The sequence below is a fragment of the Parambassis ranga genome, chromosome 20, assembly GCF_900634625.1.
Source record: "Parambassis ranga chromosome 20, fParRan2.1, whole genome shotgun sequence".
In the NCBI taxonomy this organism is placed as follows: domain Eukaryota; kingdom Metazoa; phylum Chordata; class Actinopteri; family Ambassidae; genus Parambassis; species Parambassis ranga.
The window spans coordinates 6394434-6421278 of NC_041040.1; the positions used below are offsets into that span (position 1 = coordinate 6394434).

The 26845-nt window shown below is 43.3% G+C and overlaps 1 protein-coding gene across 3 annotated transcripts in view; it reads left to right on the top strand.

Annotated features, from left to right (window-relative positions):
- pard3aa (par-3 family cell polarity regulator alpha, a) overlaps positions 1–26845 on the top strand; it is a 296902-nt gene that overhangs the window by 186701 nt on the left and 83356 nt on the right. For all 3 annotated transcript variants that reach the window (XM_028433418.1, XM_028433420.1, XM_028433417.1), the window contains exons 17-19: positions 8943–9091; positions 16886–17119; positions 20157–20370. In XM_028433418.1, coding sequence (XP_028289219.1) covers positions 8943–9091; positions 16886–17119; positions 20157–20370 — 597 coding nt within the window. The remainder of the gene's footprint in view (positions 1–8942; positions 9092–16885; positions 17120–20156; positions 20371–26845) is intronic.

The following is a 26845-nucleotide window of genomic DNA, read 5'->3' on the forward strand; positions in this document are numbered from 1 at the left end:
GAACCACCGACTTGAAGAGTTTGCTGTTGGCTGCCATAAACAGAGATGATGTGTCTTATTGTTTATTTCTTTTTTTAGTATTTTTATTTTGTTTTCCCTGGAGACTCTCTACCCTCTCTCTCTCCCTCTCTCTCATTAATTATGAATGAGTGGATTTGCTCAGCATGCCTGTTGTTCATGTGATGTCAGAGGTTTGTCATAGTGGATTAGGTCCACAGCATATGGCTGAAACACACTCAGACATTCTCACACACTCCCCAACAAACACACGCACCTGTATATGTGCGTGCGCGCACACACACACACACACACACACACAACGTGCACACGAGGCAGGAGTGTGCTGTATACCACTGCCTAAGGTTATTCTGAATAATTCATATCCTCAAAGTCACACACACACACACACACACACACACACTTCTTACTCAAATGCAACAGCTGCTTAAACGCACCAAGTGTGTATCATCATTCTGACTGACTTACACAGTTTCCTTTTCAAGTGCCCTCAACAATCCCACTGCACACACACACACCTACACACCAAATTTACACACACTCAGCCAGCAGGGGATGTGGGTCAGCCAGACTCCAATGTACTGGAACTGTTACTTTTTAATTAAGCTCTTGCAGCAGTGCAGCCTGAATATGTATTGTGCAGAGCTGTGAAAGTCTCACCTTTGGCCTCCAGTATTATGCAGCCTCCCTTCCTCATGGGAGACGCTTTGCCAAGGCCACAGCTATACACCTACAGTGCATACACAAAGTGCAGATATGGCTGGTTGGCTTATGAAATCATTGTAATTCAGGCCCCTTTCTCCTCTTGTCCTTTTCTTCACCCAGTGGAATTGAACAAATTCACATTTCTCTACTGTTTAATTCTCTTTATTCACATGTGCACGCTCTTCAGCAGCAGCAGCAGCTTTGAATGTGACCAAATATTCTCATCCCTTTCTAGATTAATTAAGCTATAATAAAAACAAACTTTCAGCAAGTCAATAGCTGTTAACCAAACAAAAACTAATTATCCTGATCACCTGTTTATTTATAATTTTCTAAATCTTTCTCTCCATCATATATCTCTTTGTTTCTGTCTTCTCCTCAGGCTTCTAGTGAATGATACAGCCCATGTGTTTGTGTGTTAATGGGTTGCCCCCCCCAAGATAAATGGTTGTTTTGGAGAAAGAAATCCAACACAGTCAGGAGACAAGTGACCTACTTTGTGTCTTGACATCCATAGCTAACACCTAAATGGTGTGTATTGTGTGTGTTTTACTGTGTGAACGTATACGGTTCACATACACTTAGAGCTGTAGCACTGTTATGAATTGTTGCTGTGTTTACAGGCCTGGAATGGACATAAAACGGGTTGTAAATATTACAGCATGGCACTTTAAGATCTCTGTTAAACTGGTAATGTACAGAGATTTTATTTGTTGTTGCTGTATTACAGTGTTTTATTAGCATCATTATGAATTCTTCCGTTCTGTTTTATAGGCTAGTAAGTCGGAGTGTAGTGTTTAGTTAAACTAGTCTGTGACAGTCTTGGGTCTTGGTCTGAAAAATCTTAAAATAAAGTGTGAGCAATAAATAAATACATTAATAATAATAATAACAATTTCTGATTCTAATTCTGAACAACAACATTGTTCAGAATGCTTACAATGCATGCTTACAATAAGCCTTTAGGGTCTCTTTAGCCACCTCTGTGTTTTCAGTGTTCTGTGTTTTATTGCGATTTTATATACATATTTGCTGCTGCAGTTGCTATTATACACATGTTTCTGTGTGACTGGGCTTGAAGGTGCTGACTTATTTTGTCCATACTTCAGATAATCATACTTAAATCTTCCAAAGAGATGCACATGGCCTCCTGATAGAGGAAAGAGTGTTTGAAAGTGATTCAAAGTAGTGATGGAAACCAGCATGTGTCTACTGTCAGGTTTCACTGGATAAATAAAGGTTGTAAATTTATTGCTATGTGCTAAGTTCATTTGAGCATCAGGTCCTGACCCGCCGCGTTCATTCCCTTTAGCAGTGTCTGCCTCCTCCCTTCATTAGTTTCACTCTGAAGCCAAACAGGAAGGGCCGTGTCTAAATGATTTACAGTAAAACAGATACTGTGTGCAGCTCGATATGGCGGCTTAGCAGAATAATCTGGATAAATAAGAAGATGAAAGCTTTCTTTCTCTTGGGAACGGAATGTGAAACGGTGTCAGAAAAATTTAGTGTACACTCATGGCTGCTTCGAGACACACTAAGAATGTTTCTACTTTCCACCTGGTTTTCATCCCAGAAGTTGATAGAGTGCAGTTGCAGGGTGTGTCTGTGTTCCAGGGTCCCAGTCGGAGTCTGTGTTTATTCACCGAGTAATGAACTTGTAGTCAAAACCTCTGAAATATGAGATCTAAATATAAAACAATTTGATTTTGAGATGTTCAGTTGGGCGGAGATGCTTCCTCCAGCTCTCCGCCTAACTGCATTAAGTCTACATTCTCAGTTGTCTGGAGACAGTTTTACTTCATTTTGACTGCTCGGCACCGTCAGTCACACCTGTATGAATGTTTCTCTTCCACACAAAAAAATCCCCCGCTGGTATTTGATCAAATCCTCACAGAGATGCCATCAACTTTGTCCTTCAGAAACCAAAGTAGCAGCTTTTAAAAAAATTTGCAAGCCTATATGAAGAAAACAAAAAAACAGCCTTTATTCTCAAGAGAAGTTTGTGAGAGAGAACTCCACAAGGATGGAAGCAAAAGCATGGCTGCTTTGAAGATGAGGCTCTGAATGGAAATGTCTCTTCCTCCAACAGCACCTCTCTTCTTCCTCATGATAGTTTTGTGAACCCACTGTGATTTGTTTTTTACATTTTTAGCTCTACTTGTGTGCCCCCTATGCCAACCCTAAATCTGATACATTTTAAAGAAAGCACTACACCACTGAACTTCTTTATGCACATTTAATTACATGTTACAGACTTTTAGAGTTTTACCACATAATTGCTAAACAGTGTATAAGGTTTTTTGCTGTGGTTTTGTAGGGTAGAAGAGTGGAAAAAAGGTCATCTTCCAGCCTCGAATGTGCAGCTTTCTAACATACTGTGGGCAGCAGGTGACAGCGCAGTGCACCCATCAGTCTGATGTATAGGTAGTGTTGCGTAGCATCGCTGAGAGCCATGAAATAACCACTACCATCTAGCCTGTGGCGCACAGGCTGCTATTAGCATACCAACCACTGTCATCATCGCTGTCCTACAAGCCACCTGAGTAACTGCTTGAAACAGAATAAAAGGCAAGTGCAGTTAAAATCAGATAATGGCCACTTGTGATGTGATTAAAGTGCTGCAATTTGTTCAGTTACACATTAATTGCATGATTGAGTAGTATGGCTGTGAAGTCCTCATGGAGATGGTGAAGAATACGATTTTTTAATTAAAAAGGGGAAATTAGAAAAATGAATGGAAATTTAACAAAATATGATAATCTGACAGACATCTGATCTGCTTGATGCCAATAAACAGTATATAACTATGGTGTATATATAACGTCATGTTGGCAGAATCTTAGTCATGCTTATATTTGTTTTGTTATATTTGTTTCGTGTGGATTACTCGGGATTTAGAGCCAGCCCCCAGAGGTCACCAGTGGAACTACAGTTTTTGACACTTCACATGAGCTAGTGTTGTGGTGGTGGAGGGATAAGTAGTACCAAGAAGGTCAAAGGAAGACTAGTGAGAGATGTGTCTAAAGAGCCCAGACCAACTTCCAAGACACTAATGAATGATCTAGCCATGTCTGGCACTAAAGGCTCAGAGAAGACTAGAGACCTGCACGGGAACGGACAGGCAGGCTGCAGAGATGTTGCCTTCATTTGGTCAAAGAAAGCTCAGGTATATTACCCAAAGAGCATAGTTCCTACGGTCATACATGGTGGTCAGGGGCAGTATAATGCTGTGGGGATGCTTCAGAGCATCTGGAACTGGAAATCTTGTCGGGGTGAAAAGAATCATGAAAAAGAAGACTGAGTCTGAATATCTTAACAGAAAATCTAAAGCAGCAAAACTGAGTCTTGGTTGCAGTTTTCTCTTCTGACATGACACTGATCCATATAGTGTACGTCTCTTCTAGTGAAGAACTACATTTAGGAGAGCTAAGAGAACTTTTCTAACTGGCCTGCACATAGCCTTGACTTAAATCCTTATTGGAAATCTGTGGAGTGTACTAAAGACCAGGGTCAATGCCTGGATACCATTAAATCTGAAGGAGCTTAAGAGTTTCACTATAGAAGGATGGGCTGGGAATCATCAGAAGATGTGCCTTAAACTTGTTGAAAACTACATCAAGTGGCTGCAGGGTGTTGTCATGCATAAAGGATACACACTTGACTATTATTATATCTTTGACCCTCTTAAAAAACAAATGTAAGCTTCCTAAATCAAACTAATAAGTATCTAACTGTGATATTCTATTATATTAAGTATTATGTTCAAATGGCTCAATTACCGTACTTCTTCTAATAAACCCACAATTTACCCCTTCTGAATATGCATGTTGTGAAAAATACAGGGATCAGGGAAAAGTCAATCACTTTCCTATTTGGACCACAAGGGGCGCTGCCGCCACCCTGACAGGCAGACTACTGTCTGTCCCACTTGTTTGGACCTCAATCTGGATGAGTCTGACAGAGTGGAGGATAGGTGTCAATTCTCGTTAAGGTGAGGGAGAAGAGAAATGGACAGCGAGAGAAAAAAGAGAGAGAGAGAGAGAGAACTAGACTGTGTCCTTCTCTGTCTATGTGAGATGTCACAGGTGGAAACATCATTTGCCAGGCAGCTCTGACACAGTCTGTCAACCAGAAGAGATGGAAAAGGACTCCAGACAAACATGCACACACCTATTCTTCTCACACACGCACACACACTACACAAAGTCTCACGAGTGTTTAGATACACATTGGCTGGTAAACAATTTCACAAATTAACATATAAAGTGGAAAAGGTCCGCACAGACGCGAACAAACAAACTTTGCAGGCACACTGCCTACTTCCGTTGACTCCCTAATAGTCTCTATCATTCAGCAGTGTAACTAAGAATCACAAGTGCTCTATTAAGCACATGTTTTCCCCCATCAAGCTATCAGCATAACTACATATAAATGCAAACAGCTCCGTGCTGCCAGCGCACACGCGTTATTTGACTAATTTCAAATGTCTGTGTTCATTGGTAAAAGCTTTAATCCCACATTTACACACATACACACACAAATGTGATTTTTTTTCTCTTAAATGCTATTAGTTCCCTCAGGCTTTATGAATATTTAGCATGTCTACAAGCATGTCATAGCATGCTCACCTTCACTGTGTTTATCTGCTGCTTCTGTTGTGTGTGTGTGTGCCCTACACTGTGTCACCGTGACAGGGGTGCACCGAATCCCAGCGTGACACACACACACACACACACACACACACACACACACACACACACACAGTATTCCAGTCCCTCTCTCCTTCAGCAGACTGGAGCGGCTGGTCCAGCTAAACTCAATTAAAGCACTCGTACGCCAGGCAGGGAATGAATGAGAGAGTCCACGCAGGAGTCAGCCGGCAGACAAAGAGGTCTTAATTGATCTAGTTTGTTCCCTCTCCTTGTCTCTCTCTCTCTCTCTCTCTCTCTCTCTCTCTCTCTCTCTCTCTCTCAGCAACTTCGTCACAATTAAAAGAAAATTACAGCAAATCACAGGTGCAGCTGCTCCTCTGTGTGGCACTGATGGAACCATCTTATTTTACACTTTCTCATTTTTAAGGCAAATGATTTATGTGTGCATTTAAGTCAGTGAAATAAAATACATCCTTTTTTTTTCAAAGATATATAATCGCAGTACAACCCCCTGCAGCACCTCCTAATGCAGGCCTGTATACAATGACTGAAGGCAGCTCTGAGCTCTTGGCCCAGCTATGCATCCATGCAGTCAACTGAATCGCCCCCTCAAACCTCAGAAGGACCGCGTCAGAAGCACCTCACTGGGCATTGCTCTGCCCCTCTCGCCCCCTCTCTGAGGCGTTGAAACTATAATGTGTAGAACCCCTCCACCTCCACCTCCACCCCCCCATCACACACTTGCTCCTGTTAGTTGATCAGACCGAGGTGCACTCCACTTTCTTTCAGGTCAGTTTAAAAAAAGAAAAGAAAGTTAAAAAAAAGGACATAAGTCAGCTGGGCAATTGTGAGCACAGAGGGCTTTTAGCGCACACCACTTAGCAACAAGGCCGATGTGCAGTTTGACACATTTAACTTCCTGCGAGGAAGACGGGAACAACTTGATGTAAAATGCGAGTTAAAGCTGAGGATTTGCCTGTGAGCAATCCTCAGTGCTAGTTAATTTTGGATGATGGGAAGACTTTGAACAGGAGGGACAGCATCTGCTCGGAATGAGGAAAATTGCTTTTAAACACCACATAAAGAAAGAAAAATGAGGGAATGTACCAACCAAATAGATTGGGCCCATTATTAAAGACATAGGCCAGAGGCTTGGACAGGATGGAGGGCCTGAAGAAGTTGTTGTAACACTGTGTATATTCTGTGATGTGGCTACATATTCCAACTTATTCTTACTTCCATTTTTCCTATACGTCTCTCAGTAAGTGAAAGGGATCAGTATGAGTCTTAACTTTATGGACTGATTCAGTTAAAGTCTATGGAAAAAATGAACAAAAAATGAAAGCAGTATCTCATTACAAGAAGCATTCCTCAGGGAAAATTACAGTAATAACCAGTGGGACATGAGCCTGATATCTGTAATTGAGGTCTGTATTTCCATTAAGGGCCTGGACTATAGTGCTAGTTTAAATCAGACTTTGGTGTTAATAAGACCTTTGCCATGCCTTTGGTTCAGTAAAAGTAACATTTACTGTATTCTCATGGATAATGGCAGTTTAAAAAAATTCCTCTGTTGGTCCGCTCACGACAACTGCGGGGTGTTTAGGGTTAGTTTCTCCCTGTTCCTTTTATTAGCTAAGCTAGATACCCACAGGTATAAAGACAACATGGAAGGCCAGCATGGAAGAGGCAGATGCATGCAGGACAATCATCAGAAACTGCAGTTTACTTATGTGGTTTCACAATCTTAAAAGGTTGCTAACAATGGCCCTAAAAGCCTTAGCTTCTCAGGTTTTCTGAGTTAATATTGTGAAACTATAATGTGTATAAATCCTAATTTGGATGTAAGATGCAGCATGTGATGAAGGCTCACAGGCAGTAATTGCTTAGATACTGGTCGCTGCCGCCTCTTTAAATAGTTACACCACCACAGAGACCTCAGATACTTCTGGCTCTGAGTCTGTTCAGAGCAACACAATTGCTGTGTCCCTCCTGGATCCCCATGCTGGGCATTTAGTCATTGCTCTGTGTGTACCTAAGTAAAGCAGAGGCCGTGCTAAAATGGGCAGCAGCTTAAACCAACAAATCTGATTTCCTGCTAAGTGAATTGACACCACCGCTGGGCAGTCCCTCTGAACTTCACTCCCACTGCCCACAGATTTCTCACCGTTTTTTTTTTGCTCACCTGCGTAATTACTCTCCCAAACAGGTCACGCCATCGTCAGCTCTCTGCACCTAAGTGACACCCACCCGCTGAATTCTCACTTTGTCTGCATTTTGTGTGTATGTTTGTGACTGTCCCAGAAACACAATGTTGGCATGTGTGGAAAAAAATCAAAACTTAAGCTGAAAACGCGTCCTTTCTCGTCTGCGCCGCCTCAGTCACGCTCCGACAGATGACATTTGCGGAGGCAGAGAAATAGAGGGCAGGCTGGTTTTTGTGGGCTTGGGATGATGAGAGGAAAGAAAAAAAGCAAAGGATGATGAATAAATGAATAATACATCTGTGCTGTCATTCCTCTCTTCCTGCTCCACCTCCCTCTCTTCCTGTGTCATCTGGAGTCGGTCCTGTGAGGGCGTCTGATCTTAGTTTGGATTGTCAGGTATGGTCGACGGCAAAGTGACATGTTGACGCCAGCCCCTCTGTGACATGCAAAGCAGCTCTTTTGTTAAATTGAGTTGACAACCTAAATAAGAATTGTTTACATGCAAACAAGTGCCAGCAGGCCCGCGGTTCCTGTTAAGTGATATAACGAATATTGAAGGGTGATTGAAGGAGGATATGCCTCACGTTTCCTCCCTGCTACTCAGCTCTTTCCATGCGATTCCTTCAGAATCATAATGTATGAACAGCAGCAGAACAAAAGAAACAGCGACTGTCCTCTCATGCATGTAACATTTATTAGACTCATCAGCACCCTCTCTTCTGTCTCTGCTCAAATGGCAGAATGTTCTCACCTTAATTGTAAATGCACTTTTCTGCATGCAAATACCAGCTTCAACCCCCCCGTCACCCAGCCTCCTTTCCTCGCTCCCCTCCGATTTTCAATTAAGATCCAGACAGAGATAGAGCATCTCAAAGGGAGTGTGTGATGGTGGGTTGGGCCCTGCCAGCGCTCCAGACATATTGGAGCGGTGTGGAGGGGAAGGGTTATTGAGTGGCAATGACCCAGGAGCACCTGCATCTCATGGGGGCATCACACATCTCAGCCTGGCTCCCTCTTCCCAATTATGGTGCTTCCTGTGCCCGCTAAGCAGAGGTGGAGGTGTCCTTGATTAAAATAATCATTGAAATAAAAGAACAAACCTGACCGTGTGTGTGTGTGTATGTGTGTGAGTATTGAACGTCGATGGTCATTATCTGATAGTCAGTGGGACGTTATATTATTCGTGAATTTTAATATGTAGATTTTTATCTTGCAGCAAGATTATTAGAATGGCCCCCGAGTGCAGCTTGATGTAGATCATTACAAAATATATCTTTAATTGGATAATCACCATTCAAAGATTGACCCTACGTTTGCTAATAATAACACACCTCTCTGTCTGTACACCTTTCTCCTGCAGCTCGCTCAGCCCGGATGCAGACCCTGATGGTTCCTTCCAGAGAGAGGGCTTCGGCCGCCAGAGTATGTCAGAGAAGCGCACGAAGCAGTACGAGAATGCTTCTCAGCTGGAAATCGTTAAGACCCGCAAATCCAAGAGCATGGATCTAGGTAAATGTTACATACTTAGCACTTAACACTTAGCACATGCATGCAGTGAAAGCTGCCTCATTGTTAGTGTACTTACATCTCACATGCCATTTTGTGAGGGGTTATGTGTTGGCCTCTGCTAGTTGCCAGGCAACATCCTGTAAAATGTTGTTTCTATAGTTTCTTGGCTTGGCTTTTGGCCATAGAGTCAAGTTTTTTTCATGGTTTTAATCCAAATCTTCATCTAAACATACAATTTTCAGAGTATATATAGCTTGGAGGATATTGTTGCTCAGCAACATCAGGCAATTACATGATCATGAAACACAAACTCCATTCACATTCAAGTCAGGCTCACTTCTGAGTTTCTTTAGTGTAAAACTACTACTACTGTCATGTGTGCACCACAAAGAGCGGATGGATTGGATTTCACACAATCTGTGAGTCTTCAAACACCTTTTTCCAATGAACTCCATATAAATACACACACATGCAGTTATTTCAGTCCTGTACAGTCACCACATGTCCTCTTTTGGACTCCCACCTCCCATGGGCCTGTGTCCAGTGAACCACGGATAAAACACAAGAAGCAAGAGCACAATGGCCCCTTTAGTGGCTGCCTAGTAGGCCAGTCAGACACACACACACACATGCAGACACACACATACACAGACTGTATCCAGGGAAGAAGACGGTGTGAGTTCAGAGCCTCGCTCACAGAGGATGAAGCAGACGAAGCTTTCTCTCGGATCACTGGCTAATCATAACAGATAACAGCCAACCGTCTTCCACATGGAGCCCAGAGACCTGTAGAAATCTTTGACTCGCCCACAGACTGGTGCAGGTGAGGGCCACTGCACTCAGCTCTGTTGGGTCTGTGCTAGTCTTACACAAACTTTTCTACAAAGACAGCACAAACTTTCAGTGGAAAGTGCTGCCAAGGAAGAAAGATGACAAACTGCTTTTGGGTGGGTTTCAGTGTGCAGTTTGTTGGTTTCCATTATAATCTTTAAAATATAATTGGATATCACTGATGACAGGAAGGGGGTAGAGTGGACTGGATGCAGAGATAGCCGCCATGATGGTGTTCTCATCATTGCAAATGCACATGTTATCATTGAGTTTAATCAAAAAAGCTTCTTAATTGTTTCAAAGTGGAGTCTGCATTTATTTGTGGATTTGATTTGCAGTGTTTCAGAAGAAGTGGTTCATCAGAAGTGGTTCATCCCCTCTTGGGATAACCAGCAATATTGATCTTTTACAAATCTCTTTTATTGCGGGATTAGTTCTTAGTTGTGTGTATGTGTGTGTATTATTAGATGTAACTCAACATAACATTCCCTTCCATTTCCACAAGGGCCTAATTGAGTTTGTGAAATATCCTGCTGACAGAAATCTCTGCCAATACAAAATCATAATCCATCACCGAAACATATCACTGTGTTCAGATGGTTCGTGGAAATAACTGACTTGTTCCTCTCGTAATAACTCTTATAACTGACACGAAAAAAAAAAAAATGTTCCAGTCGATACATGAAACACAAGCTCAGCATTCAGAATGGAAGCCACATACTGTGATGTGGTACGCATCTAATGTCACAAAAGTTTCCATTTATCTCAAAGGCACATGCTGCAACAGTGATTATTTTAATGAAATTATTTCATCAAAGCCACACAATGAAAAATGGCCGATGGGTAAATGTATGATAGAGTAGAAAATTAAATGGGGGAAAAAGAATGTAATGCCAGTGTTTACCCTTAAGCTGTGCTTTGCCACGCTGTTGGACATTGACTTCAGAAGCTAGGTGAAATAGCAGCTGCTTTCCATGAACGCATACATAAAGAAGCTCTTTGCTTTCAAGCCCCTGTAAATAGCTAACATGCTCAAGAAAGTCATTCCCCATTGACTCTCATTTTATTTTGTCATTAGGCGTATTTGTCCCTCCATTCAATCACGTTCCAGGTGCTCCCAAATCACTTCAGCAGATGGATTTCATGACTTTGAAGCCAATCATTGTTGAAATATGCTAAACTGGTCAGACACCCTGCGGTTCAATCCCATTTAGATGCGGAACAAGATAGAGCGAGGATAGAAAGAGACGTGAGGTGCCACGTCTAGCAGTAATACGTTAATACATCCCAGACGCTTTGTAAGCCTCGTGATGGACGGGCCCTTGCATGAGGTGTGAGATCTGTTCTGCTTAGATCAATGCATCTGTCCTTAACTTTCTGATTCTGTTTCTTTCTGCTTTGCACGTGCTCAATAACACAGTACAGCATGCTCTAACCACTCACGCATCTTTATGCTTTTTAACAGTAGCCGATGAGATTAACTGCGGCACAAGAACCGGTGGAGGTAAGCAACCATGCTGAGACCAGCTCAATGCACTGTCACCATTATTTCAGTCTGCCATTATGATTATTCAGCCAGGTGAATGGGTCAATAATAGAGATTGGAAAAGCAGTCTCGCACGTTCTCTATAACAGGCTCGTAAGCAGCCATTATTGGATGTGTGATCTTGGCACCTTTGGATGCACGTAGCGGAGAGTGTTGTTTGAGGTAATTGCTGCATGATCAAAAGAGGGTTTTCATATTGCTGAGAAGGAGTTGCATGGCATTGAATAAAGACTTGGCAACTAATGTGGGAACCTGTGCCATTGTGCTCGTTCTGCAGTGCAAAAGATTGAAGAAAACACTCATTACTCCAGGAGGTGGGAGAGGGGCGACGGAGTGGCGTTTTCAACAGATAGACATTCATTGCCAGTTGGCCTCTTCAGCTCTTTGCAATTGATCTGTCATAGTCTGGCTGTTTTGAACTTCGGTTGGAGCACATTAGAGTGTACTCACTCCTTTACGTTATCACAGAATGGGCTGATGTCTGAGTCATGAACACTGATTGGAGGCTGATGTATTGATGCATGTGACATTTGAATTAGGGATGTCCCGATCAGGTTTTTTTGCCCTCGAGTCCGAGTCTGAGTCATTTGATTTTGAGTATCTGCCAATACCGAGTCCTGATCCTGATCTATAAAGGCGGCAAATAGCAAGTCACTCAATGAGACACGCAGCAGCTCATCGAGACCTCGAACCCAGGACCTCTCGCACCAAAAGCAACTGTCATACCCCTACACTACAGGACACAGAGCCACCCTGCACAGAAGGCGTTAACTTTGAGAGCCCTAATAAATAGTCTGAAATCATGTAATCGGGCCCAATTTCTGATCACATGATCGGATCGGGACATCCCTAATTTGAATACATGGACTAAACACACTGGTGGATCCCTTATCAAAGTTTGGATCCAGTCACAGAGAGGCCAGAGGTGGTCAATGAGAAACCAGCAGATAACTTTATGCTTACTGTAATTGTGAGTTCCTATTCCAGCCAAGTCTGTTGCTGATCTAGTGAGTTGCCAGACTTGGCAGCAGAATTGGCAGCTTCTCTAAATGAATATTGTCGAGCAAGAAAACTCACTGAAGAATGATAAATAGATAGAAGTTTATTATTTATCGTGAAAAAGCTGTTTGTTTCATACTAAAGCTACTTTTATCATGACGTGCTACCATGTGTTCATTTCTGTCTTTACTGACTCAAAATGTAATTATATCAGTGTACATATGAAACTACTGTAATTTAATACAGGTGTGACAGTAAAAATAATGATCAATCAAAATAAAACAGGAAATAACTACATTAGAAACTCCAACCCATTACACACTCACAGAAAAATGTCCAGCATCCGTGATTGAGACATCAACTCGGTGTCGCGTGTTCAGCGTGCGGAGGACGTCCTCTGTTGGACTAATGATCCACACCCGGCAGAGACATAATAGCCCAGCCGACCCAGAGCCGCCTCACTTCCACTGGGATACCTGGACATGGCCTTCGTCCGACCACCTTGGAGGCTATTTTTAACATAATTACCCTTTTACCGCCCTGCTTAAAGCCCTGACTCTCTGAATAAATTATGTGTAATGGAGCCCCTGTCTGTACACAGATCTTTACATGCAAGGGCCCGTGGTGAATAATGGCTGCAAAGCATAGTTTTAGCTGCTCTAATTATACTACGGGCTCCTGTCCCTGTAATAACTGCTCCTGATTTATTCATGGAGTTTGCCATACCTCGCCTGTAATGGCAATGGATCTTCTCCAATTAACTGCCCTTGGCCTTAATCTGGCTGTGGAATGCAGCATGTCGGCCATTTTTATCTCCAGCCATGACCAAAAATCTAGTTCCACTTTCCTCCTATTTTGGTTTGATTGTCTTTTTCTTTGTATATTTCTTGTGATGATTTTCATTTCTCCTCCAGACGTGTGGGGAGTGGCAAACTCATGTCTGTATGCATTGGGGGAATATGTATTTTCATCCCTCTGAATAAGAGGGAGATGAGGAGCAGAGCACCAAGGCTTCTGTTGTGTGATAGGAATCACATAATAGACTGGCATACAGAGAGCTGTCCGTCAAACTCTCCCAGGAGAGCTGCGGCTGCGTCTGATGAAAACAAAGGCAGGTTCGAGGCAGCCGGGTCTATGGGCAAACTCTCTCTTTCACTCTCTCTCTCTTTGCTGCACTCTCACATTCCCTTTGTCTCGTTGCGCTTCTTCGTCATTCACCTCGCTGACTAGAAACAATGGTGAGCGGGACTGTGGTGCAGAATACCAAGCAGGACGATAATTCCCTGTTTCCAAGTACAGCAGATGTCATTTGTGTTCCTTTGAACTGTTGCATCCTGTGTAACTCTTACTTGCAATCCCATTGTGTCAACCATGAACTCTTGCTTCTGCACATCCGCTGCCTGGCAGGCTTTATGTTTAAGCTAAAAGAAAATACACATGGATTGATTGAGTTTCATCCACAAAGTATGAAGCTTTACATCATTTACCTTTTATGCTCCTTCTGAGCTTGTCTTTTTCTTTTTCGGGCTGTCCTCTTTTGTCCTCTGCTGCTATCTTGTCCTCCTTGCGAACACATGAAATACATGACTTTTACACTTGTCTGTGAATCCTCTTCTGGCATATTTGTTATAGTAATCAAAATAAGAGACCAAGCAGTAAAAAGGAGAGGAGAGCTCTTGACCTCCTTGACAGTATAAAGTTACATTTTACTGCCTGATGCAACCTGGAGGCACATGTGTGCCCTCCTCTCTAAACGGGATGCAGCGTTATGGGATTGGTGTCCGTTTGTTTCTGAATTGGCACTTTTAGGATTGAGTCTAGGTCCTCTAGGGATCAGGATTTTTTTATTAACATTGACAAAAAGCAAGGGGAAATGAAGACATACAGTTTGTTTGCTCGTCTAGAAACCTAACACCTGCAGGCTAACAGCTGACCTTTTAGCCTTTTATCTGACTTGTCTGTCACTGGATCTATAGCAGACATGGATGATAGAGAAGCACTCACCCCTCTCTGTGAGGGTGCTTTGGGAGCAAATGCAGCAGAAAAAAGGGGGATGCCCTGGTGACCCAAACTAGCATAAAAACTGTCTTTAAACAACAAGGGGATTTAAATAAAAAAATCAATCAGCAATGCTCTTTGCTTCTACTTCAAGCAAAGACTGTGTGGTGTGTGAAGATAGTTGACCAATCAGCAGTGAGCGGCTGGATGGTTACAGGATCAAGAAGAGAAAAAGCAGAAAAGGGTTCAGCCAACAAATAACACAAGCTGGTAAAACTGTGATAACTGTAGCTGCCAAATATGTGCATTTTTGTACATGGTGCCCTATACGCTCTTAAGTCATATATTTATTTTTCACTCTAATCAGCAACCTCTACTGATTTGCAGAACTGCTATAAACTGCAGTACCTTAAATGGCCTCTTGAGGCTGTCCCCAAAAACAGAACCAGTCCCCACAGAGAGTCATTTTGAAACAGCAAAAAAATAAACAAGTCAGCTGGAGCCAGGCACTGACAAAATGTTAAATGTTAAACCTGTGAGTGTTGCTGTAGAAGGTTCATCCATCTTTATCTTCAGTCTGTACTCTTGCTGTCTTTCTGTCTGGCCCAGGACTGGGTGGGCCGCTGATTTCCCACATAACAAACTGTTTTCTTTCAATGTAAAGGAGTTTATTTGTTTTGCCTAAAGATTCACTGTGATCACCCAGCAGCAGTGGGACATGCCTCATTTAGGGCCCTTTAAACATGTCTAGAATCCTGTTGATTCTATCTGGCATTGATATGTGTGTGTTATTATGCCTCCTGCATGGGACACACACACACACACACATGTATAATGTTTGCTTGTGTGTGTGTGTTCTGTGAGTGGGGGTAGAAACAGGACCATAAAAGCAACATTTTGCAGTTGAAAACCAACAGAAAGAGCTACAGAGGTCGTTTTTTAACACCACCTGAACCCTCAGAGGAAACGGCAGCGTGTATTTACCACATGTGGTGGGTCTGTGCGGCCTGCAGGGAGCCACAAAGAAACACAATGCCTCTCTGTCCAGACTCCATCGACATGTGCTACGCCCTCTGAGAGTCTGCAAGTAACTGAATCAACAGTGTATCCATTATTACTAAGAGTTTTCTCCACAGACGTTTACCTAGCGATCTAATATCTAACCAGGCTTCACCTGCAGATTATTCAGAATTCCATCTTGTTATGTTTGACAGCACATTGCAGCCTGATGAATCAAAGCAGAATAAAGGGGACAGAAAATCAACCAGGCTGCTTGTTTAGCAACCAGGGGGTAAGGTAAGAGCTCCAGGGAGCTGACGGACGCTCCCTGACAAAATGAAATACCAATACCGCTCCACTTACATACCCTAAACAAACCCCTAGCAAGCATTGGGAAAATAATTACAGCTGTCTGGGGTCTAGCTCAGCTGTTGAGGAGGTTGACTGTGAAACATTCACTTTGAATGCTAGACACACAGCTGGTCTACCGGTGTATCCATCAATGATACTTACAGGGTTGAAGCCATGGCATTGAGTCATTTGTATCCGACCTGAGGGTGCAATTTCCAGCGAAAAGTGCAAAAAGCTGCAGTTCCTCAAGCGGCCACTTGAGGCTGGCTCCAAAACTGATGTTGAAATATCCATCTTTACAGCACAAATAAACATTCTTACAGTCTGAAACATCTTTATTCTGTTCACTGTGTTTCCTCCAGCTTTATTTTTAGTCTAATCTATACTGATACTTTTTGATGGTGATATATTGCATGTCAGGAGACTAAGAACAGCCTATTTCACAGTGGTTCTGCCTCCACGCTGTCATCATCTTCACGTCTCATTATCAACTAACATTTTTACAGCCTCCAAATTTAAGCAAAATATTAGTTAGAGTTGTGAGATGTGTGGACTCGGATAATTTGTAGTCTACAATATGTTTCCACCCCTTTACTCTCTCTGTTCTCTTTCATGTCTCGGAAGTTCAAAAGGAAAAAAAATATTTTGAGGTTTATCTTAGCATTGTGTGAATGTATTATATTTTAGCGTAACACTAATAATCGCTTTGGTGTTGTGGTACATTGCTGTCTTTGATAGCGGCCCATTTATATGCATTATGTTTCAGCCACATAATTTAACTCTGCAGACACAAAGACAAAGGTTGAATTATAATTCTTGACAGGAAAATGTCTCAGCGAAGATATAATACTCTGTTCTCATTTCACACACTTCATTGGGCAGGCAATAGCATCATTTGTTTTTCATGTTAATTGCCAGACTCGCTCATTCTTTTGCTTTGCCAAGTAAGATGCATCCCATCATCCCTTTCCAAACCAGCAAAATGTGAATGATTCATTGATGGGCTTTAGGTCGCCTCATTGGAGGAGTTAGAATCAAATTCTAATAAGCCTGCTTTGCTCTTTCTGAAGGTTCTGCCGAACAAGAGGTCGGACCCTCGCTTGGTCTGAAGAAGTCCAGCTCCCTGGAGAGCCTCCAGAAGGCCGTCGCCGAGGCCTCGATGAACAACGGCAAGATCAACGTGAACAGGCCGCGCTCGCTCATCAGGGGCCGAGTCTGTAACGAGAGTTTCCGAGCTGCGATTGACAAGTCATACGAGAAGTCCGGTGTCGCTGCAGCGGAGGAGGAGAACAGCATGGACACATGTGAGTGTGTAGACTTTAAATAAACAGAGATGCAGAACAGTGTGCACAATGCTGCCATACAATAGAAGACATTATTAGAATATTGCACTGCAATATAGGCCAACTCAATAATACTTCCCCGGAGCATTTTCACAGTATTCACCACCACGTTAAGTGGGTTAGGGATACCCACTTGCCACCCAGATGCGTGTCACCAGAAGCACAGCTGAAATAAGGGCCTTGGTTACAAACTCATTAATATTTACATAGCATATGCTGATTGGAATTGCCAGAGACTGTGCCAACATGTTTTCCCAGGAGCTTACATACTCTTAAAGTGCATTGCCTTGTATTTTGGAAAGCACAATAGGGATAGAAAATGGTTTACCCACTTCTTTTCAACGCATGTTGTTTCCATTTGACACATAATATGTACATGCACGTTGGTATGATTCTAAATGAAATACGCATCTTTGCTTCGGTCTGCGCCAGTTAGTTTTGGCACGCAGCACCCCACAGGTATGCCAGGTTTCCCAGTGTTTGTTTTCCCGTGTACCTGACTGGGACCGCAACCAAATCACTTTAATTTATTCCAAACTATAAAGAGGTAGAAAAGACATTCCACCTTCCTTTTGAGTAAGTGTATCCACCCCCTTCTTGGTGTTTGATGACAAAAAAAAAAAAAAAAAGACACACGTTGGATATAGCGAGACAGGTTGTCTGACGGATTCCGACAGGTAATAACACTGCAACACCACAAGAGTAATCACCCGATATAAATTTCCATTCACCATTAAAGGATTCCATTAAAAGAGCTGGGGGGACATTTGAAAAAAGGAGGAATTATTTGCCTGAAACTCTTTGTTCTCATAAGCTCTGTCGGCAAGCCACTAAATACAGTCTTATCTCTGCAAAGAAAAATGGGGAAAGCAACCGATTTCCCCTGCCGCTGTATATTGCATTCTCCCCATGATATTCAAATAACTCTGTTTTTCAATTTAGATAAAAGCAGCCAGTCTGTGCTCGTCACTGAGGTTAATAGTCAAAGTTGACAGATAAGCCCCTGCCTACCTCTGCTCCCAGACTTTTATTTACATAAAATAAGAATGTGGCATCACCTAAAGAAAATGTGTCCCCACAAGATATCCTGCAGGGCTAAAAAAAAATAAATAAAAGAATGCACTTTCGCTTGTGTTACTATGTGTTGCATCGTTTGAGAAATAAGAGAGGAGAGGGGGGGGAGAAAAACCATCTCTGCTCTGCAAAAACCCTCTTCTTTCACATACAGGAATAAGACAACTGTCAATTGTACCTGTCTGTCATAACCTTAGCTGCCAGGACAGCTTAAATGTCCTTGATTATTAAAGCAGGGGAGTTTATAATGGTAGTCTTTCCGAAAAAGTGACAAAATGTTTCCTGTGGTTGTCCGTCAGTGCAAATTATCTTTCACTCTCCTGACACTTTCATCAATGCTCCTGCTGTCATTTGTGATTGTCAGCCTTTTTCTTTCCCATCAAATCACTGGAGATGGCCTCACCTTTTGATGTCTGGTGTTAAAGGCTTTTATCTCCTTTTTTTGATGGGAGATAGGTTCTTTTTCTGTCTCAGTTTAGTTGAAAGATTGAATTGAATGGAGGAGTGTGTGTCTGTCAGTGTGGCTGTCTGCAACCCTGTTAATTTTTTTTTCTGCTGCCAGTCTTGGCTAGGACACTCTTGTAAAAGAGATTTTTTAATCTCAGTGAGATTCTTTAGCTTGGCCTGCCTTAACACAATGTGCTTGCTTTTATATGACTGTGAACCCAGGCGTGCATATAAGCACACGTGGCAGCTGTCCTGTGGGAGGCCCTGGATTACAGTGTTTTGTGTGTGTTATCTTCATCTGGGCGTCATTAAGCAGCAGCAGCAGCAACATCAGTGCTACTGCTATAATCTCATTATTTAAATATTCAGATACACCTCACTGCTGCTATTCACCACTGATGCTCTTAAGTGGAAGATAAGCAGGTGATAAAACTGATACCCATCCTGAACCTGCCAAATCTGTGAAGGCAGAGAAACAGAAAGGGAGGGGCCACTTGCAGGAATGAATTGCATAATTCAGCAGGGTTTTAAGCCGCCGGTCCGATCCCTTTCTCTGTCCCCGCCTCATGTTAAGATTCCATTTCATTAATTTCCCTGTGAAAGAAAAGCACAGATAGCTCCACACATCACAGGAGAAAACAAACCCCACTGTTCATCCTTGAAATGTGAATCCAGCCGCTCCTCCCTGCCTGTAGTGTGCCTCATCCCGTATGCTGAGAATCTGTCGTGGTTCTCCCCTCCCTCTTGTTTCCCTCATGATAAGCGCCTTTCTCTCTTCCATCAAAGGAAGAACTTGGACTGTAGTAATCTGAAGGACATCTACCTCACGCCTCAGAGCCGGAGATATAGAGAGGAGCTATGTCGATTGTGAATCAGACTATATTTGCAATTAAGATCCCCGGGAGCCTTTCTCAAGATTATTTAAATGTATAATTACTGACAGATTAATTACATTTTGCACATCAGTTCTGATTAGATGTGATGGAAACTTTGAGTTTAATCAACCTTGCATCACCTAAGGAGTTCTGTTTCAGTTTGATGTCTGAGTTGAAATTAGTTCAGACGTAATTAAAAACCAGATTCATATGACTATCATTATGCTCTTCCATCTTTTTTTTTTCATGTAAAACCAGAAAAAGTCCTCTTGTGATCTTTGTGGAATGCACACAATTGAAATAACTTCAGGCTCTCAGCTAAGTGAACATGTGAATTCTATTCTCATCGGGTGCACAATGTAAATATATTCTGCTCTAATGAGGCGAGTGTATTCAGTGTGTTTTGTTCAAAGCTGCTGTACCTTGTGGAACATAGCTGCTTTTTTTTCAAGTCTCTGATGTTACAAAAAAAAATTCTGGGCTGGTTTTAAATGCAACTTGCAGGGAGTCAAGTGAAATCTGTTTGATTTTGTTTTTCTTTTATCATGTTATCATCTTTTGCTGTTTCACACCCTCCTCGCTCTCTTATCTCTTCCATCCAGTGGACGAGGACACAGAGGGAAGCTCCCGATCAGGTCACGAGTCCATGTCCACCAGCGGTGACCTCATGGTGGGCCCAGAGCTGAACGGCAGCCTCTCCAAAGACGACAAACGGAAAGATCAGGACAAGGGGCCTGGGGGGAAGGAGAAGAAGAAAGACAAGGACAAGAACAAAGCCAAGAAAGGTGTGCTGAAAGGCCTGGGCGAGATGTTCAGGTAGGAACTCCTCACTCCCCCTCCGTCCCCACCATGTGTAGCCCCGAACATCAATCGCTTTTTTTTGCCTTATTTGATTCCACTCAATACATCCACCACTGGATCATACAGAATCTGAATGCATTCTCTGGATGTTGGCAGTACTAATCAGGGACCCCTGTCCTTGAACCCTGTGAGAAGTGGGGTTTGTGGGTGTGTTGGGTTATCAACCTCAAGGGCCCCTGGCACTTTTGAGCCAGATTATTTTTAATAAGGGCAACATGTTTTATTCATAGTCCCATGTGCACATGCCTCCTATCCAAACACGCTCAGCATTTGTTAACCAGTAGAAAATGTGCAGGGCCCAATACGGGTGCTAATGTGGGAGCTGTAATTTGGCTTGGGGAATAAAAGACCTTTGGAGATGATAAAATAGACTGCAGATTGGATTTGTTGCCCATGGCTGGGATTCTCAGCTGCTGTCTCATCGTGCAGTTAAAAGATTTTTAGAAGCAGGGGGTGGCAGGATGCTGCTCCCAACATGTGTTAGATAATTTCACAAAATGTTCACAAGCTAAAGATTTAATAATGGTGATTTTAATTTTAAATGTTAAAGACACTGACACCCACTCATGTGCAACAGGAAGGCACATTTAAACAAGACTTAAACCAGGTTTGCAAGGAGAAATAATCCTGCTGCCCTTTTTTATGGGCATCTTCACCTTTAACGCATATTTGGGGAGTAGAGAGGGGGGGAAGACACACACCAGGCTGGAATCAAACCCAAGCTGCTGCCGTATAAAGGATGATAGCTCCACCAGGTGAACTATTTTGGGGCCCCAAGCACAATTTTTATCCCCAAATGATGCCATTTTGAACCTTAGACTGAATAGTAATGGGGGAAACATACAAAGTTACTTGATGAAAACAAACATCCAGCGGGTATCCATTCACTATCTCTGCCACAAGGAAAATTAGTGGGCGAGTCACATTAATTATTTCAATTCTGTGCACATTTAAATATGGAATAAATTAACGGTGGATGCGGTGTGAGCTGTTATCGTGCCGTAAGTTGTTTTCATGTGGATTAGTTTAATGGGATTAGTTAGCATATCGCGGCGCACGGCTCAGTAATGAACAATAAAGACGACAAGTGTGTTTCGAGGTCACGATTGAGGAATGTGGGGAGCTCACTCATCTCCCATTATTTCTTGGTATCCTGTGGTGTACATGCACTATGACGCATTCAGATTTTCTGTTTCACATATGTGGAGAACACAAAGTGGAGTGTGTGTGTGAATGTTGAAATTTGAATGTAAAAGTTAAAAAATTTGAGCCACAGGTTCTGGTGAGACACTGTGACACACATCCAGCGCTGCAGGCGAGCCTTTTTTTGAGTGGCTTGGCCTGATAGGCGGCTGCTGGGTGATTTTTGCGGCGCACGTGCCCCCTCGGCATGCCCTCCTTGGCCTCATCATCGTTCTTCATTATCTTTGAGTGCCACAGTCACTTAAGAGTTGGCACACGGTGGGCCTCGCTGACACCCCCCCCCCCCCCCCCCTTCTCCTGCCCTATGCATTTAACGCCAGGCCCTGTGCCTCCTGAATGCAAAGAGGCTGCCTTCTGAACCAGCCTGACTCCTGAGCTGCAGCCTTCCTTCTCTCTGCTCTGCTCCATGTTGATACCTCAGACAATTTTCTATTTAAAACTATGACAGCTCTCACACCTACGTGTCTACACTGTCCTCCTCTGTTCTCTCACAATCCTAACAGATTTGGAAAGTTAGAAATGGCGAAGAACTGAGGTGAGAATGAACGTGTCCCACTGGAGAGAATAACAAACCTTTTTTTTTGATATGCCTGGCGGTCAAAACAGGAGGATATAAAAAAAAGTGAAAGATCTGTTGTGCATCTCTTTTTGCTTTTCTCGCAAAAGTTTTGACTGATTTCAGAAATGGAGAACTTTTACTGTGCATGACGGTTTGGCTGACGCTCAGCCTTACACATCACACATAAAATTTGCATTAGCACATTTCACATGCCTCACCATTGCATCAAAACATCAAAAGGACATCCTGATTGGGTTAATCCTTTGTACTGCTTGTCTTCATTTGCATGAAATGGACAGGCAGGCTCTCACTTTTTTTCTGCATTTCTCACAAGATGCATGTCTTACACTCACATTCTCCCGCTAAGGAGATTTCAAGGAGTTTGCAGCGAGCTGCAATTTGAGCTCATTTGCATGCAGGCCCTTCGGAACGGCCTGATGAACGTGTAGTGCACGTCCGCTTAATGGACAGGCTGATTGGAAGTGCATTAACATCAGAGCCAGGGAAAAAGGAGGATGGCCTAATATATGGAGAGAGTGTGAGATAAATACCGTGAGTGCAAGAATGACTGAAAATGTGCGGGTGTGTGATGGAAAGAAAATTGACTGCCTAACGCCCAAAGCGAAGAAGAAAAAAAAAAGTGGCTTCCCTGCCACTCCGGATTCATCCTACACAGACTGTAGGATGTGAGGCTGCCTGGTATACAGTCCTCTACCACCCAGTAATAGATAGGTTTTAATCTTATGAATGGACGGCAGTGTGCATGCATGCATAGGATAAAAACCAGCCCTAGGCTGCTTGGGGATCACTATTATTTCAAGGATGTCTGTCGCACGCGTGTCCAGAGCACACAGGGGGCACATTATCCCCTGAAACCATTGTACGTGATTATTCATGTCCTTTCTAGTGGATAACATGTGATCATTACTTTCCAGTCCTATCAGGTTTGTTTAGATGTTAGAAGCTTTTGCCCAGGGCTCTGCTAACATGCTAGCAGACAATGATGTCTCGGCCAGACTCCCTTCAACATTCCTAATGAGGTGTTGTTTATATGCTCTGCGACTGACTGACCTCCTCCATCAAAGCTGCATCTCCGTCTCTTGATGGGATTGATGCGTGCGTGGCTATGTTGTGTGTGAACACGCAAAAAGAAAAACAATTGACCCCATGTGAGCCACAAGAATGAGTGCTCGATTGTTAAACTAAGTGAAAATGCATATTGTAAATTTATACCATAACTTTTAAATCATATTTTAGTTCCGTATGGTCCAAACTGTCTTCTTTAAAAGGTGTGAGTGTTGTTTTAATACATGCAGTACTGAAATTTAACTATCACATTTATCGTGTCAATATATTTTTGACAAAAGTGAGAGAAGTGTATAGTACAGAAGCACGAAGGAGACTGTGAAAATGGAAGGGCTGGGAAGGAAAATGGGAACCAGAGAGCGGTGGGGGTGGATCGTGTAAGGGTGGAAGGAGACAGAGAGGGAACGTGTGCACTGAAGTGAACTGGGGCACCAAGGGAGAGTGGGAAAGAAAGATGAAAAGGAAAGGGAGAGGGGGAATGAGAAAAGAAGGGAGCTTTTCACAGCAGCAGTCACGGCATCGTGCTACTGTCTGCCTGCAGGGAGGATTGAGGATCTTTGGCGATTTTGAACGTTTTAATGTGTGTGTGTGTGTGTGTGTGTGTGTGCGTGCAGTTCCAAGTTGTATGTACATTTGCATGTCCCTGTGTGTGTATAATGCATGTTTGCCTGTGTGTGTAGATGAAAAGACTGTTAATGGGCTCTGGCATCTCACTCACCCTTTTCTTCCTAGTGCTTCCTCACCCCACCGCACACACACACACACACTATCTCCTCTTCACCCCTGCCCCCCCCCCCTCTATTCCCACCCTCCCCACCAATCTGATAAGTGGCATGCCTCACGCCGAGCCATCAGCCGATACTGGAGTTCAGTGTGACAGCTGTACGCCCCCTCACCCCCTACCTCTTTCCTCACCCTCCTACCCTCCATTCCCACCCCACCAGGGAACTCATCTGTCCGATTCCTCCCCACGAATGCAGCCCCACTCAGGGCTACACAGAGAGATGCGGGAGAGCAGGTTGTGGAATCAGTAAAGCTGGAGTGGAGGAATGCTTTCTATCCTTCAATCTTTATTATTCTAAGCATTGCGGCTGCACGCTTGGAGTGTCAAAGTGTGTAGGAAGGGGGTGGGAGGGGCAAAAGCATGTGTATTTCCATGCATGCGTGAGTATGCCAAGAACATGGATACACCATGCCACGAAAGCATGATAATCTCATGTGTAGCATGAGAGTAGGTAGTTAGCGTGCTCCCGTGCAGCTTCTTTGTACCATATGATTCTTTCTGCTCGTGTGGGTGTAAACAGCTGATGGCGGGTAAGCTAGTTTGATCATTAGTACACCGACATGACAGACACATTAGCTTGGCTTTTTACACACACACACACACAGCACTTTCTTCTCAGCCCTTCCACTTTCCCTGGCATACACATACGCTCACATATGCTTGTAGTATTATGCCACAGTTGATTTGGAGACAGCAATTAGCCGCCTCCACATGTGGGCCCTGACATCTGCTGAATGTAATCTGAGAGAAAATGATAATTGTTCTTCTTTTTCTCTGCCTCACTCATCGTAATGTCTGTGCTGAGGTAGTGAAGGCGAGCACGGGGTGCAGAGTCAGGCTGTACGTAAGGATGAGTAATGTGAAGAATTCGAGTTAATTACAGGAAGCACATCTTGGATTGTGCTAGCAGTAATGTCAGCGTTGTCCACATCGGTAAGGATTCCCTCCCCTCGGAACGCCTGTGAGCAACACAGTGACTTCTTGTCAGCTATGGAGGTGACCTCTACCTTTGACCCTCTCTGCATAGGAGGATAAAAGCAAAGTCAGGCACAAATTTCCCCTGTCAAGGATAAATATTTCAGAGGGAATTCAATAGTGAACTTTTGCAGCTTTTGGCAGCCTTGCCAAGTGCAAAGTCATGCCTCAATATCACCTTCAAATGGCTGCCCAGCTAAAAGAAATATCATGTCACTGAGGGCACAATACAGAGAGCAGGTCGGCTTTTTCAACTTCCTAGAAAAAAAAAAATAAAAAAAGCCCCCTCCCATTCCTGCCTGTGTCTTCAAAGTCTATCGCCTGACTTTAAAGGGGGTCATTTATGTGTTGTGTTGAACTCAAAATTCCCTTACAAAAATGTCTTCTGAGTGTGACATCCCCATTAGTCTCCTGCCAGTCATGTACCAAAGAGGCCCAGCAGGGGGCCAAACAGGCAACAACAAAGCCCCCCTCCCCACAGAAAGGGATTAACGTCACACAGCTACAGAAGGCAATAAAACAACAACTCCTGTGTATGCCAGGTTAAGACAATACAGCGTCACAAAATTGAATGTCACCATGAATTTTGAGGCATCTAGACATTAGGAGGAAGCTGAGGTATAGGATACAGGAGGGGGGGGGGGTGGAGGAGAGGATGTCATGCCACCATGCAAGTATGAGAAATGGCTGTCTAAGATCGGAGGAGGGGTTCAACTGTCCGACCGCACTTCCTCTGCTTTTGGCCACTCGATGCAAATGTGATTGGGCAGGAGTGGGCCTCCATCAGACAGCCCCGGAGTAATTAGGTTTAGAATGATCACGCAGCGCTCTGAGATAGACCTTGAAGCATAGGGAGCAGTGGGGACACTAGTGTGTGTGTGTGTGTGTGCGCGCATAGAGAGGTGGTGTTGCACGATAGAGTTAATTGAATCTGAAATCTTGTCGGACTGAAATGAGATCCACCGATGTCTCTCACGCTGCGTCTCCTGCAGAGGGCTGCAAACATGACCGAATTCATAAAGTGTGTTATTAAAGAGCTCAAATTAAGTGTAGCAGTGCACCCCTTCATACTATACCAGGCCTATGACTACTAATGATCCAACCCCAGTGGAATCTCAACCAGAAACACACCCAAGACTCTCCTCCTCTCCTCTCCTCTCCTCTCCTCTCCTCTCCTCTCCTCTCCTCTCCTCTCCTCTCCTCTCCTCTCCTCTCCTCTCCTCTCTCACCCCTCTTCTTTTTCTCTTCCTCCTTTCATCAGCCGTGATGTTCTCAAAGAAACCGCCTGATGTTTCCTAACTTCCTCCCTCTCTGTTTGATATTTGTTTTTCACACTTTGAGACACTTTGATTCCACTTTGATGTTATTTTTTTCGCTCTGGCCCGGATCGCTTTGATCAATCAGAGAAAGGCTGTTCAATGCGAGTCGACTCTCAGAGGACAGACGGATTTGAAAATAATGAGAAAACATTAAAAACACGTACATGGATCTGAGTACGGCACAATCCCATTTTGTTTTCCTAAATAGTGCAAATGAATGACTAATGTCTGCTGTAATAAAGCATATTAGATGTATGTTTGGGTCTGAGGAAAGGAAGGAAATGTCCCTCGAATTAGAAATGCAAAGCATGTTTGATATTACAGAGACAGAGGTGAGAGGCGCACATGGGAGAATCTATTTATTTCCCCCTATATGCTATGCAAATGAACTGCGCCGCCTCCTACAGTAGGGAGTCATTACTAGTCTGCTCACCCATCCGCCGGGCTTAGCATGTAATGAAATAGAGGCCTTTGGCTGAAATGACCTTTCTCGTTCGCCTAGTT